The 15,938-nt window shown below is 48.3% G+C and overlaps 1 protein-coding gene across 1 annotated transcript in view; it reads left to right on the plus strand.

Annotated features, from left to right (window-relative positions):
* Positions 1-15,675, plus strand: part of LOC126159875 (uncharacterized) — a 194,325-nt gene extending 178,650 nt beyond the window's left edge. The window contains exon 2 of the mRNA XM_049916688.1: positions 15,531-15,675. Within this exon, the coding sequence (XP_049772645.1) occupies positions 15,531-15,675 (145 nt within the window). The remainder of the gene's footprint in view (positions 1-15,530) is intronic.
* Positions 15,676-15,938: the final 263 nt, after the last annotated feature.

Here is a 15,938-nt window from a genome sequence, read left to right on the forward strand (position 1 = left end):
TGATCATTAGGTCTAGGTTGTAGCTGTTCATAAAATTTTTGATGCTTAGATTGCTAGAGTTTGCTGGGAGAAAATCTATATTATAGCCACCACATATTAGAACACTATTTGATTTTCTTTTACTTAGATTTTCTATTACTGGTGCTAGATTTTTGTAGAAAGTCCCTATGTTACCAGAGGGTGATCTGTAAAGTGCTATTATATAAACAAGCTCTACACCTGACAGTTCTATATCTTTTTCAATACTATACGAATTGCAAATATCAAGAGGTGTAGCAGTAATGTTGTCTTTTACAAATATGCAACTACCTCCACCTTTGTAAGATGTTCTTGAGAAGTGACCTACGAGTTCAAAATTTGGTATCACAACACTTTCTATTTCAAAAGACCTCATGAAATGTTCATTAATACATAATATCTGTGTATCTGACAGTTCACTTGCACTTGGCAACAAAATTTCTAATTCATTAAGTTTGGTTTTGAGCCCTTGTACATTATGGATGTATACTTTTACGTCAAGAATTTTTTTGTTTAATTTTTTTATACATTGGTGACGAGGTTCAGACTTTACCTTATTTACTACAATTTGCTGATGGAATCCTTTGCAAGTTTTATGGTGTATCTTTAACTTGTTTGATGATGCTATCTTTAACTTGTTTGGTGATGCTAAGTTTTTTCTTTTCTCAGAGGGGGATAGAAGAAATCCTCCTCCTTGGGTATATTCCGCCTTGATCTTAAATTAGCACTTACAGGTGTAGCTGCTGCAGTCCTTTGTGGATCTTCTGATGTCTCCTCTTTCCTGCTTTCTTCGTTCTTGTCGAATTTGCTTTCCTCATTTTTGCCTGTATTTCTATTTCGTAATAGTCTTTCTTTAATTATTTCACTGATGAGATCGCACATAACACTTTTTCCGTAGTAATTAAGGTGCATTCCGTGTTTGGTGTGCAGGTTTCGATGTAGTTTACTTACGTCCAGTACATCGCACTTTGCGTATTCTGCACATAATTTCTTAATTTTGATGTTAGTTTTCCTAATTTCTTTATTAACACACGATCTGTAAATTAGCTCGTGTCTATGAGGCAGAGTGGCTACTATTGTGTTTCTGGATTTATTCACTTCTAGAAAGTTCTGTAGCGTTTTAATGCAGGCATCGGCTTCATTTTTAGCTATGTCATTCGAACCCGCTATACATACTATAAAGTCATTATCCTGTATTGTGTTCATCTGAAGATCAGTGTCTACGACATGGTGTGTTCCCGCTCCAGGTTTGACTATGCTAGTCACTGCCGTTTCTCGATTATTCTCTTGGAGCATGCTTGATAGATTTCTGCCGTGGCTGTTGTTACTGCACAACAGCTTTTAGTGTGTGTATGGTTAGTTAAGCTTGGCTATATTAGTTCTGTGGTGTCATTTTTTGTCAACTAAGACCCAAAAAATTGAAATTACTTTTCAAGTACTATTAGGGGGGACGGGGTGTGGACACGTCCCCCCATTCCCCCTAGGCGGTGACGCCTATGGTTAATTTAAACTTTAAGGTTCTTCCTTGTAGTAAGATTTTACTTTATGGCGTTATCCCATATTGTATCCTGCCTACATTTTAATTATATTTCTATTTTAGTGCATACTAGGTCACCCTATTGCATTTCAACAGTGCATGATCAATGGAAGTTTTCACTGCAGTGCATATTTGGCGTTTCATGAATTATATAATCTGTGTAGCGTCCCTTTTATATTTTTATTCTGTTATGTTTTAAAATTTTTACCCTGACCAATAAACAGCATTGCCCAAGTACTCATTTTGCCAATTTTCTGTTAGTAACGAAACCTTATATGTGCTCATGCAGAAGACTCGGTGTGAGATGATCCCAGACAGTTTATGTAGGCTGTGCGCAGCTGTTTCGTGTGTCTACAACGCAATTTGTAAACGTCTCTATGGCAACGCCTCTTCATAGCTCTAAAGACGGCTATTATTTTCGACCACAGCCGTGTGCGCTCTTCGCAGTTGAAAGCTCTCAAAACCGCTTCCAGGTGTCACGGATTTCGTTAAATTCGACTGTATGAGTGTCTTGTTAGTAAGGAATGGGTGCATTAAAACCTTATGCATGATACGGCATTTTTTCACGCATCTCAGTGTTTACGACGTCATATCTCCTGAACTACGAGTGGTACCATGATTATTTTTGTAGGTACATTTAGGGGCGTTTGAGGACACTATCTGCGTTTTTTTTCTTTTTTTTTGCATAGAGTGAGCACCATAGAAGCAATAACTTCATGCATGATGCAGCAGTTTTTCACGCATCTCATTGTTTATGACGTCACATCTCCTTAACTATGATATGTAGGTAGTTCTTACCTGCGCAGGTTGTTGTTTGACAGAAAGGGATGTGTGTACCAAGTTTGGTTGAAATGGATCAAGTGGTATACATTCATCCATTTTTATAATAGGTATCGATTATAACGTTGTTTCATTTGATACATATTTCAGGCACTTGAAAATGTCTACACTGGGGAAACTGTACAGTGGTTAAGAATACAAAGTATAACGATAGCTGTAACGACAGTCAGTGTGGTTGATTATTGTCGTTATTTCTAAAAAGGACACAGCCAAATTTCCTTCCGCATACTTCCAAAATCCGAGCTTGTGCTCTAATGACATTATCGTCGCCTGGATGTTGAATGCTAACGTTCCGTTTTTCAATACATAAATACGCTATGGCAATCCCTATTGGCATCGCAGATACACTGGCCAATCTATGGTGGCCTACGGTGTTTGTACGTCTCAGAGAATTGCAGGGGCCTTCGCCGCTATCTAATAGTCTCCTTGATTCTTGGAAAGAATCAGAGTGGCATACGAGACATCGTAAGGTTTTGAAGGAAATCACCAAGGGACGCCTATAGGGCTTTATCTGTTGTCCAGTTTTTTGGGATATTGCCTTTGAACCACAGCTACAACTTGCAGAGCGAAGTGAACACACCAGCGTGGTCGCTGCTTATGTAAACGAATTATTGGCAATAGTAGCGGCCTACTCACGAGCACACGTAGAAAATAAATCACCGTATTAATACAGAGAAGCAACTGGTGTAAAAACGGTAAATTAAAGATAGCAGCCCACAAAATAGTCTACATAATGCTAAAAGTGGAACTACAAAGAAACCCTGTGATCAAACCAGATACCACGCCCATAAAAACTGTACAACACGATACATTGATATACACAATGAGGAACGACTAAACTTCCATAACCAAATGAAAATAACACAACGAGCCGAACGACCGTTACACAAAATAGCCAATGTAAACACTTTACGTTATCACTTGTCACATTACGTATATATCACTGCGCGAAATTTGACTCGACTGAATGATTTGCGATCAGTACTTGGGTACACCGACTGAGTTGCTCGTCGAAGACGAAGCAGCGTGCTACTCAGACTATTGGCCGGCCGCGGTGGCCGTGCGGTTCTGGCGCTGCAGTCCGGAACCGCGGGACTGCTACGGTCGCAGGTTCGAATCCTGCCTCGGGCTTGGGTGTGTGTGATGTCGTTAGGTTAGTTAGGTTTAAGTAGTTCTAAGTTCTAGGGGACTTATGACCTAAGATGTTGAGTCCCATAGTGCTCAGAGCCATTTGAACCAGCCATACTCAGACTATTGGGGGCTTTCTGGAACAAACTGTGTAAAAATATCAAATTGGGAAGACTTGACAGCTACCATACACGGGAAGAAATAAAAGAGAAACGCAACTTTAAGAGAAGGGATGAGATAGCTGACAACGGGAACAGGATAACAGTGACAATGGCCGGTGTGTTTATGCCTTATTCCCCAACATAAGGGAACGTTTAGAAATGAGACACATCGTTCCAAACAGGGACATGGTCAACTTCGCGACTGGACATGGCCCTTATCCAATGCATTTACACTGCATGCATCTGAGTAAAAGGAGATACTGTACTTGAAGGGGGGGAGGGGGCAAGTCGTAATGCACAGCACACTTGTCACACAGGCCAGGCGTACGAGGACTTATACAATGTGATCAGAGACGAAACAGCATGGAAAGAAATCGACAGTACGTCAGACTCGATCCCAAAGTCCCTGCACCTTCAGAACATAAAAGGGCGACAAATGTACCTGACTCTGTCATTACGACCACCGACCTACTGTCGAAATAAACACATCCAGGCGATAGCAACGTCACCGTGCGAGGAATGACTGCCAGTCAGACATTCGCAAAGTGTACGTAGTATCAGTGAGCGTGCTGCCCAAGTGTAGAATGGGGGAAGCGCGCGATCTATCTGAGTTTAATCGAGGGCGGATTGTGATGCCCCAGGTGCTCGGCACGTGCATTCCGGAAACTGCACGACTTGTCGAGTGTTTGCGGACTGCTGTGGCGAGTGTCTTCAACACGTGGCGAAACCAGGGCGAAATCACGTCCAGACGTCGTGGGTTTGGGCGGCCACACCTCATTATAGACGTCTGAGGTCGTAGACTGGGCAGACTGGTTAAACTGTGGCTGATCTAATGTCAGACGCTAATGCTGGGCAGAGTACAGGTGTGTCTGAACGCACAGTGCAACAAATATTCCTAACGATGGGCCTCCGCAGCTGACGACCCATGCATGTGCCAATGTTAACTCCACGACATCGGGCCCGCAGCTCGAGGTCTAGTGGCAGTCTGCTTTCGGCAGGTGAGCGGCGAGGACGTCTTGTTTACGTCCCGTCCGCAGAGTCGCGAGCGTGCGTAGTTTGTTTACTTCCTCGCCGCAGCTAGTATTCGCGTCCGTTGACATTGGAGTCGCTGTCGCTCATTCGTACAGAAAAGCTAAAATCAAGATCAGCTTCCAGCCCGACCACGGGTCTTTGAAATCGAACGTTTCATCTGTGACTAAGTTCAAATACCACCACAGCACATCATCGGTATCCACCCAAAAAATGGTTCAAATGGCTCTCAGCACTATGGGACTTAACATCTGAGCCGGCCGAAGTGGCCGTGCGGTTAAAGGCGCTGCAGTCTGGAACCGCAAGACCGCTACGGTCGCAGGTTCGAATCCTGCCTCGGGCATGGATGTTTGTGATGTCCTTAGGTTAGTTAGGTTTAACTAGTTCTAAGTTCTAGGGGACTAATGACCTCAGCAGTTGAGTCCCATAGTGCTCAGAGCCATTTTTTTTTAACTTAACATCTGAGGTCATCAGTCCCCTAGAACTTAGAACTACTTAAACCTAACTAACCTAAGGACATCACACACATCCATGCCTGAGGCAGGATTGGTACCTGCGACCTAGCGGTCGCACGGTTCCAGACTGCAGCGCCTAGAACCGCTCGGCCACAGCAGCCGGCGGTATCCACCTATCCATCACAAGTAGCGTCGTTTCCGTCAAGACGGTCGATGACGAGCTACGTCATGTTGTTGTGAGCAGATGTGCAAACAGTCTCAAATTCAAACACTCCGATGGTCTCATTGGGGCGGTTACTGTTGACCATGCAGGACTAGGATTATGCACTCCCGTTCCAAGTACCGCTGGACGTAGTTATCGCAGTTTTCCGCCTATATGGGACGGTAATTAGCCACGTGGCTGAAAAATGGGACACCTTCGAGACATACCAGGTCCTGAACGGCGTCCGACAAGTCAAAATTAAAGAAACACATGCCATCCTACTTAGTAATAGGTGGATGTCGAGCTATCGTAATGTACGATTGATAGCCTCGTACTTGTTCTGGTTGCGGCAAAGAGGGTCATTTACGCTCGGCGTGTATTCAACGTCGGGTTACACAAATTCCATTAAATGTCGCGGCACCACCTCCTACGCTCACGGCCTCCCCCTCAGTTACGCAGCGGTGACACGACCGATCGTCACGACAGACGAAAGACCACGTGGAAGATAGGGAACATTAGAATGCACACCCGTCCTAAGTCCTGGATTGACCGACACCATTACGGAGTCCACAGAGATTGCAGAAAGCCGCCCATCGACTCCACAAACAGATTCGGACGAAAGAATGGAACTCGACTCTAGCATTGTTCAGAGTCTGCTCTTCTCCCTTAGGGGGATGCGATGCGGGAACCACACACTCTTTCGGACACTGAAACCCATGTCCGCAACCAAAGGTTACCAATAAAACATAAAAAGCGACGTCGCACACCCTCAGACGATTGCCTCCAGCGGACGTATTCTCCAGTTGACGACCGGACGGCCGACGAGACGAGGAGTATGGATGACACAGGATCGCCCTCACCTGTCACTTTGTCTGATTTCGACAAATCTGATTCCGCTCTCTCGGGCAAACAGATCACAAACACAGCACCCGCCGTTGGTACACAACCAGAAACAACTGCGGATTCCCCTTGGTCACTCAGCTGACAAGTGTTCTACGGCAGCCATTGTTAACTTACGGACCTTAGGCGGACGACATTGAAGACGATTCTAAGCCCGCTATAGTGGATGAGGAAAGGGATCTCTCCTCCCACACATCTCGGCCCCTCCCGAGTAGCAACAGTCAGCGCGGACGCGGCCTACAGATTAAGGCGACGCTGATCCCGGCCGTCATTGCAGGAGACGATCTACAGTCCTATCGCTTAGCGACCATCAACATTAATACCATTCGGACACGTACGAAGTCGTCGCTGCTCCAAGACACGCTCAATGCAGCAGACGTTGACATTGTCTTTCTCCAAGAAGTCTTCGTCGCCGATTTCCCGGGTATGTATGGTTATGCGGCTCATGTGTCCCACGCATCGCCAACTAACAGTGGAGTCGCAATTCTCCTCAGGGAGGGCCTCGAGGCGGACGAAGTACGATATCTCCCCGACGCTAGAGGAGTGGCCGTAGAGGTGCTAGGCGCCCCTTCCAGAACGAATCGCCGTCGCGACCGATCGCTCTTCTTCGCAAAAGGAATAGCACCGCTTTTTCTGGGCAATCACGATGACTTCGTATTAGAGGGCGATTTCAATAGCACACAAGCACCTAAAGGTCAGCTGCCACGTCATTCTCCGTGCCCCGAACTTGGGACACTCGTCAGCGATCTCCAGCTGGTAGATACATGGGAGGCCGAGCGGTTCTACGCGCTTCAGTCTGGAACCGCGCGACCGCTACGGTCGCAGGTTCAATTCCTGCTTCGGGCATGGATGTGTGTGATGTTCTTAGGTGAGTTAGGTTTAAGTAGTTCTACGTTCTAGGGGACTGATGACCTCAGATGTTAAGTCCCATAGTGCTCAGAGCCATTTTTGAGATACATGGGAACATGTCCGAGGAAATTGACCGTGATACACTCATTTCACGAGTCAGTCGTCTAGTCGCATTAATAGGATTTACGTCTCCCGTTCTCTCGCAGCAACAGTGAGAGACGCGGAGGTGTGGCCAGTAGCCTTTTCTGATCACGAGGCCGTCACCCTTCGTCGCCAACGGGTGTGATGCAGCCGACATCACTGGAAGTTAAACCTTGCTCATCTCGCTTCTCCGGATTGTCGACGCGCCATCCAGGACATTTGGAGTTCGTGCGTCCGCCGCCTCCCGACGTATCCTACATCGAAAAGTTGGTGGTTAAACTGTGCTAAGCCGGCCCTACAGAGAACCTTTATTACGTATGGTCGTGAGATCTCTGCTTGGAGGCGCAGATCCTCGATTTTTATTTCACCATCAAAAATGGTTCAAATGGCTCTGAGCACTATGCGACTTAACTCCTGAGGTCATCAGTCGCCTAGAACTTAGAACTAAGTAAACCTAACTAAATTAAGGACATCACACACATCCATGTCCTAGGGAGGATTCGAACCTGCGACCGTAGCGCCTAGCGCCTAGAACCGCACGGCCACTCCGGCCGACATTTCACCATCCTTCGCGAATGTGCCTCCTTGCCACCCACACCGGAACGACAGATGATAGTATAGCGAAAGAAGGCGCAGATCGTAGCCCATATGTGCTGACACCTCGAAGGGACGATCATCCGAGCGCGAACACAAGATAGACTCGCAACGGAACGATCCACCATGTACCACGTCATCCGAGAACGTACACTGCGAAGACGGGCGCTGATACATGCCATCACTACTGAGGACGGCCGTCATCACACCACACAACGCAATATGGGTGCAGCCTTATTCGACCATTACTCACGACTTTATTCTGCTCAATGTTCCGACCCGACGGTGGTGACAGCAGTCTCACGACTGGTTTATGGCACTGTCCCACAGGATTTACTAACTGAGTTACTGAACGACATTACGGAAGACGAAGTTATCGACGCCATCCATAAAGGAGCGGAGATCAAGTCTCCTGGCCCCGACGGGCTCCCTGGGAAGTTTTATACAACTTTCCAGTATTTACTGGCTCCCAAGTTGACAGACAGTTATCGGGAACGTATGCCCTCCGCGGTGCTGATGCCCGTGGCCTTCGTAGAAGGAATAATTATACCGGTTCACAAACTTAAGGTGGGGCTCGAATACAAGATTACCGCCCGCTAACACTCGTCAACTGCGACATGAAGATATTCACCAGACTATTAGCAAACCGTATGCGACCGACCCTGCCTCACGTCATCTACCAGATCAGGCTTCCCTAAGGGGTGTCACTAACATCCACACAGCACTGTGTCGATACCGTGACATACTAGCCCTAGCGAGGGCACGCCGCATCCCGGGAGCGCTGTCATCGCTAGATTTTAGCCAATCTTTCGATCGAGTGGACCACGCGTGCCTAACGTCCGTTCTCCAGCACTGCAGTACCCACAGCAGTTCTCAGACGTCGTGATGCGCCTCCTTCGAGGGCGACTTCCAAGGTGCTCGTTAACGGGCGTCTCACGCAGTCCGTCCAGATTTTTAGATCGGTGCGTCAAGGCTGCCCCCTGTCGACCTTACTCAACGCTCTGGCACTGGAACCGCTTCTCTGTTGCCTCCGTCAACGCCTCACCACACTCACTTTACGTTACGTCACATTTCAGTGTACAGCATACGCAAACGACCTGTTTCTCGCGCTCCACAATCGCGACGATGTAACCAGCGTACTAAAATGGATTGCCATATACAGTGTGGGTTCCGGCAGCTGTCTCAGCGTCCCCAAATCGGTCGCCATGGCCATAGGAGACGGGTTGACCCCATTGTGTGTCGACCCCCTACAGTTTAGTGTCACTGTCAGATGTATCGGAAAAGAGTTTCACGACGACATAGGGTGCAGTGTAGCCCTTAACTACCGCCGCTTATTACAACAAAGACGGGTCCAGATCGCCAGTCTTCGTCTGCGGACCCTCAACATTCTTCAACGGGCACACTTCGTCAATGTTTACCTCGCATCGCGCCTTCCGCACATAGCACGTGTCCTTTCAGTACCGTTACTGATAGATCGACGTCTATTAGCGGCATTCGGAGCCTACGTCAGTACAGGCATGCTCTTAAAAGTCAGTTAAGAGTCGGTGACCCTTCGCCCAGAAAGGGGAGGTCTTGTCCTAGTCCATGTCGACGACAGAGCGGTGACCCTGTTTTTCAGCTCGCACATCAAGCTGAAGCGCCACCACTTGGAAACTTTGACAGATTTGCTGCTGGAGTTCTTAGCTCCGCCCTCCCTTATGTCCCCTTTGACGATGCAAGACATACCCCACCCTTCCACTACTTTGAGCACTTTTACATTGAACGCAGTTATGTCCGTCTCGCAGTCCCACTGACGAAACAGGCGTCGGCGCGGGATATATATCGCTTCCTACAGCAGAGGCACCCACAAACATCGTGGAGGCCAAAAACCCTCAGGTTAGTTGGAAGGTGGTGTGGCGGAAGATGCACACGGTTACACTGGATACAGACGTGCGATCCACATGGTACATCACAGTCAACAGTAAACAAATCACCTGGTCACTCCTCCACAAGATAAATAGGGTGGACTCGCCTCTAAGTGCAGACTGCGGAGTACCGGATACTGACGAGCGCCGTCTCACATGTGGCGCGGAAGAAGACGTATGGCGCTTTGGTGCGACAAATTTTTTCGTATTGTCTACGACTGACTCCGGAACACATCACACCCGGGTTTCTACTATTTCCGGATGAACAGTATTTCCCGCGCACCAAAACCAACGCAGTCACGTGGGCCCGCGGGCATGCGGTACAATACTTATTTCACGATGGCCCTAAAGACGTACTGGACTTTAGGAACTACCTACAAGAACGTCATTGCAAGGTTGTACGGAACCCAAAATATGGATAATACTTTTCTAATGACTTAGGAAGTGCCCAACGTGACCCTGCGTGCAGCTGGATCAACAGGTAGGAGAAGATACCCATTGACTGATCTGACAAGAACATGTCCGATGTGCGGTGGAATAACATGTGACATGCGTGAAGACGTACCTGGATGATGAAGCGTAAGGAGAGTAGAGACACACTCTTCTGCACCGTGTACGAAGCACATTTTCATATTACCTCGAAGTAGAAAAGCAGCAAGACATTTGTGTTGCTCATTCAGAGCACGATGCGGTGCTAGGTACATTTATTTTCGGTGTGGTATAAAGGAAATACAAATTAAAAGTATATTAAAAAATAAAAAATGAAATAAATAAATAAAAAAGGTAAACAAGAGGGAAAAAATAGCGTCACAGAATCGTAATTAAAAAAAGTGGCAAGCGTTGCTGTCTCTGGATCACGGGGTCCCGGGTTCGATTCCCGACCGGGTTGCGGAATTTCTCTGCCCGGGGACTGGGTGTTTGTGTTGTCCTCACCATTTCATCATTATCATCGTCATCACTGGTGGCAGTAGATAGATTGGACTCTGTAAAAATTGGACTGTGTAAAAACTGGACTGTGTAAAATTGGACTGTGCAACAATTGCGACTTTGTACGGGCGCTGATGACCGCGCGTTTGAGCGCCCGTCAAACAAAACATCATCATCACCACGACCTCGACAACTACAACTGAAATGGGCACGTGACCATCGGCAGTGGACGCTGGCGCAGTGGCAGAGCATTGCTTGATCTGATGAATCCCGATACGTTTTCATCATGACGATGGGAGGGCGCAAATCCTTCGTCTTTCAAGTGAACAGCTCCTTGACACCTGTACTGCGGCTGCGGCTCTATTATGCTCTTGGGAACATTCAGGTGGACATTCATAGGTCCACTGGAGCTTTTGCAAGGCACCATGTCTGCCAGTGAGGACCACGTACACCCCAGATCTGAATCCGCTCGAACACATGTGGAATGTGATTGAACATGGCGTCAGAGCTCATCGCCCCCCCCCCCCCCCCGGAATTTACGAGAATTAGGTGATTTGTGTATGCAGGTGTGCAGATGTGGTGCCAACTGTTTCCAGCGAACTACCAAGGGCTCATTGTTTCCATGTCAAGACGCATACCGGCTATTAGGTATGTTGTGGCTGATGAGTTTATTATAAAAAAATGTGTGTGTGTGTTTCGCATCTCCTCCTAAACCACTGGAGTGGTTTTAACCAAATTTGGTACACGCATACCTTAATGTCAGGCAACAATCGCTGTGCGGGTAAGTACCTCCTACCCATCAAAGGGATGGGGCTGAAAAAGAAAAGTAGCGCGCAATGCCTAAATTCCTAGTATTTGAAAATGATAGTACTTGGCAACGTACAACAAACTTTACACATAATTTCACCTAGCGAAATTTTTTCTCGCTGACAACCCCTACAAATTGATGAAAGGAAAACAGTTTATGGCTTACCACTTTTCCGCTATTCATAAAGTAAAAGTTCCGCAGAGGCATGACATTATAACATATAGCTTCTTTACTACTAACTACATTCGCAACACTTTTGTGCAGACGGTATGTACATATAGCACTGAATATAATGGCAAAATTATATCGTTGTACGACGCGAAGCTCAGGAGATATGACGTCATAAACAATGAGATGCGTGTAAAACTGCGAAATCGTGCATTACGTTTAAATTTGTTACTTCTTTGCTAGTTACTCGATCCTCAATAAATTTTGCAGACAGTACCCACATATGTCACTGAATGTACCTACAAAATTATATAATTGTGCGACACGTATTTCAGGAGATATGACGTCATAAAAATTAAGCAAAACGTCAGGCGCTGTGTGACAAGGGCATAGACGCACAGCTACGAGGACCATTCTGTAAGTCATGGCAACTATGGTGTACCCTGCGATTATGCGGGGAACATGGGAATTCCACGATGTGAATTGAAACGATAAGGGAGTGCGTATCACAATGGCAACATAAAGCTGGGTTCCAGTACAGGAGGTCACGGCAAAGGTTGAAATGAAATCCACGCATTGGAACTCTGTGTAAATTTACTGTGCACGAGTACAAGTGGAACAAAAATGAATGAAAATCAACTGCTGTCTTCCAGTATAGTTCCGAACTGCATCCACACAGCGTTCCAACGATGGGGAAGGCGCTGAATGCCATTGACATTGCCATCAATGTGTGCCACTTGTCGCCGAAATGCCATGAAAATATCCACTCTGTTTGCAAAGCACCTCCCACCAATGGTTCCTTCAGTTGCATAAAGAGGTCGAAGACGCATGGACTGAGGTCTGATGATTAGGGTGGGTGGGGGAGATTTCCCAACCCCACCATTGTACACAATTATTATTAGACGTGCAGTGTGCGATATAGCCTTATCATGGAGTACGACTGCATTATCCAGCAGTAGCAGAAGTTTTCGCCGATGTGTACATCGCAGATGGTACAGCAGGAAGTTGGCTGTAATGGGCACTGACAGTGTAGCCGTCCCCAATAGGGTGACCGCCCAGAATACCGTGGCTGTCATACGCCGGAGTCAGAATGACCTTCGTGAGTGACGCTTTGCATGTAGTTCCACATGACAATTAGCATTTCTCGCAGCGAGAAGGGTAGTTTTCGTGTATGCTCGCTGTTCCGCTCTGCTTACGTACAACCTGTAGCACGGCCAAACTCGCACTGAATGTTTCAGACGCCGGTACCGAGGTATCCTAGCTTGCGGTCGCAACTTGTCGGTTGATTTCGGTGCTGTTTGCCGCGGGCTTTCGAATGTACACTACTGACCATTAAAATTGCTACACCAAGAAGAAATGCAGATGATAAACGGCTATTCATTGGACAAATATATTATACTAGAACTGACATGTGATTACATTTTCACGCAATTTGGGTCCATAGATCCTGAGATATCAGTACCCAGAATAACCACCTCTGGCAGTAATAACGGCCTTGTTACGCCTGGGTATTGAGTCAAACAGAGCTTGGATGGCGTGTACAGGTACAGCTGGACATGCAGCTTCAACACGATACCACAGTTCATCAAGAGTAGTGACTGGTGTATTGTGACGAGCAAGTTGCTCGGCCACCATTGACCATACGTTTTCAGTTGATGAGAGATCTGGAGAATGTGCTCGCCAGGGCAGCAGTCGAACATTTTCTGTATCCAGAAAGGCCCGTATAGGACCTGCAACATGCGGTGGTGCATTATCCTGCTGAAATGTAGGGTTTCCCAGGGATCGAATGAAGGGTAGAGCCACGGGTCGTCACACATGTGAAATGTAACGTCCACTGTTCAAAGTGCCGTCAATGCGAACAAGAGGTGACTGATACGTGTAACCAATGGCACCTCATACCATCACGCCGGGTGATACGCCAGTATGGCGATGACGAATAGACGCTTCCAACGTGCGTTCACCGCGATGTCACCAAACACGGATGCGACCATCGTGATGCTGTAAACAGAACCTGGATTCATCCGAAAAAATGACGTTTTCCAATTCGTGCACCCAGGTTCGTCGTTGAGTACACCATCGCAGGCACTCCTGTCTGTGATGTAGCGCCAAGGGTAACCGCAGTCATGGTGTCCGAGCTGATAGTCCATGCTGCTGCAAACGCCGTCGAACTGTTCGTGCAGATGGTTGTTGTCTTGCAAACGTCCTCATCTGTTGACTCAGGGATCGAGACGTGGCTGCACGATCCGTTCCAGCCATGCGGATAAGATGCCTGTCATCTCGACTGTTAGTGATACGAGGCCGTTAGGATCCAGCACGGGGTTCCGTATTACCCTCCTGAACCCACCGATTCCATATTCTGCTAACAGTCATTGGAACTCGACTAACGCTATACGATAAACCGTAATCGCGATAGGCTATAATCCGACCTTTATCAAAGTCGGAAACGTGATGGTACGCATTTCTCCCCCTTACACGAGGTATCACAACAACGTTTCACCAGGCAACGCCGGTCAACTGATGTTTGTGTATGAGAAATCGGTTGGAAACTTACCTCATGGCAGCACTTTGTAGGTGTCGCCACCGGCGCCAACCATGTGTGAATGGTGTGAAAAGCTAATTATTTGCGTATCACAGCATCTTCTTCCTGTTGGTTTAATTTCGCGTCTGTAGCACGTCATCTTTGTGGTGTAGCAATTTTAATGGCCAGTAGTGTATTTACTGCGATTACAGTAATGGCACATGTTCGCACGATGTACCACAATTGCCGTGACTTACGGAATCACCCTCGTGTACATAAACACCTGAGCAACGCCGGATTTCTCTGCTAATGACTACATAGAAAGATGTGCATCTTGGGCGTGTGTTTTGTTTACATCAGGAACTAAACACCTTCGTTTTCTTGCACTAATTCTCTTTGGACCTAGGCATCCTCTTAGCTAGAGAGTGGAGATCGAAAATCTGTAATTCTGTTGGCCCGCTCGGTGCTATCTCCGTTTCGGAACATTAGAGCCGAAAAGTTGCAGGGGGGAGGGGGGCCAACCATCCGAGCAGAGCGGAGGGCGGCTGGTGGTGGTGCGACCTGCGGCTGGCGGTAATCGCCGCGTCTTATCCGGCCGCCGCCGCCGTGTTAAAGCACTGCCAGCCGAGCAGGGGCAGGGGCAGGGGGGCGAGGGCACAAAACGGCCCGCTGACACCGCCCCGCAGCCACGCGCGGGCACGTGTTATTGCTGGCGGCCTGGGGTGGTGTCAATACACGCTACACGGCGCGAGCCGACCCCTCACCGCACCGCTGCGGACGCGCCCGTCGTCCGTCGCCGCAAAGCATCAATTTTAGAATTGACTCCCTTTCTCCCGTCTCGCTTTTGAAGACTTCTTCTCCTCTCCTCTTCCCCTCCGTCCCCAATGCCTCCCCCCCCCCCCCCTGCTCTCCCGACCCAAGCGAGCACTTTTCGGGCTGTGCACCCATAAATCACGGAAAGTAAGAACCAATAGCATATATATAAAGTCGGGGTCCCTTTCAGAACTATTTTCCGATGGCTTTAGCGAGACATTATAGAAAAGAGGGCGCTGTGGAGGGGCTGTAGAGAGAGAGAGAGAGAGAGGGAGAGAGAGAGAGAGAGAGAGAGCGGCTGGGGGCGGTGGACGGGTCCGCGCGCCCACGGCCTGAGAGAGAAGCCCCTTTTCGTTTGCGCGTGCGTAATGGCACAGAGATAAGAGCCCCGCCTTTGTCTCCTTCTATTTATGCAATGCCGGGCCGGCTGTATGGCGCCCTTGTTCTTTTGTGACGATTATCTGCATAAATCCGATGGAAGAGCTTTTCAACTCGGCAAACTATATTACTGAATTATCTGGGCCCGGGCCTTTGAAAGGCGCTGCCCGCTGCCGGGTTCTCCGGGTAGCCTAGCGCGCGGCGCCGGAGCCGCTGCAGCCAGGCCGCCCGTGCCGCCTGCGTGTCCCGTGCCGCGCCGCGCGCCGCAGCGCAAGGCGCTCGGCTCGCGATGGGTTTTCATTTGATTATGAACAATGAGGGTGGCCGCGCACAATGGCGGCCGGCACGAGTGGCCGCAAAAACCGGCCGGAAAGTAAGCCCGCTGTACCGGCGTGTGCTGTCTTCCGGCCGGGATTAGCCGGCTTTTGAGTGCGAGCCGCGAGGACGACAGAAGCGCGGGACAATGCGACGCGGATTCCGCCGTGTCGTGCGCGCCGAATGGAGAGCCCGGCGGCAGGCGGGGGAAGGCAAGGTGGCGCAGCCGGCGTGCTCCGAGAGACAGCGGAGG

The sequence above is a fragment of the Schistocerca cancellata genome, chromosome 2 (genome assembly GCF_023864275.1).
Source record: "Schistocerca cancellata isolate TAMUIC-IGC-003103 chromosome 2, iqSchCanc2.1, whole genome shotgun sequence".
NCBI classification, from domain to species: Eukaryota; Metazoa; Arthropoda; class Insecta; order Orthoptera; family Acrididae; genus Schistocerca; species Schistocerca cancellata.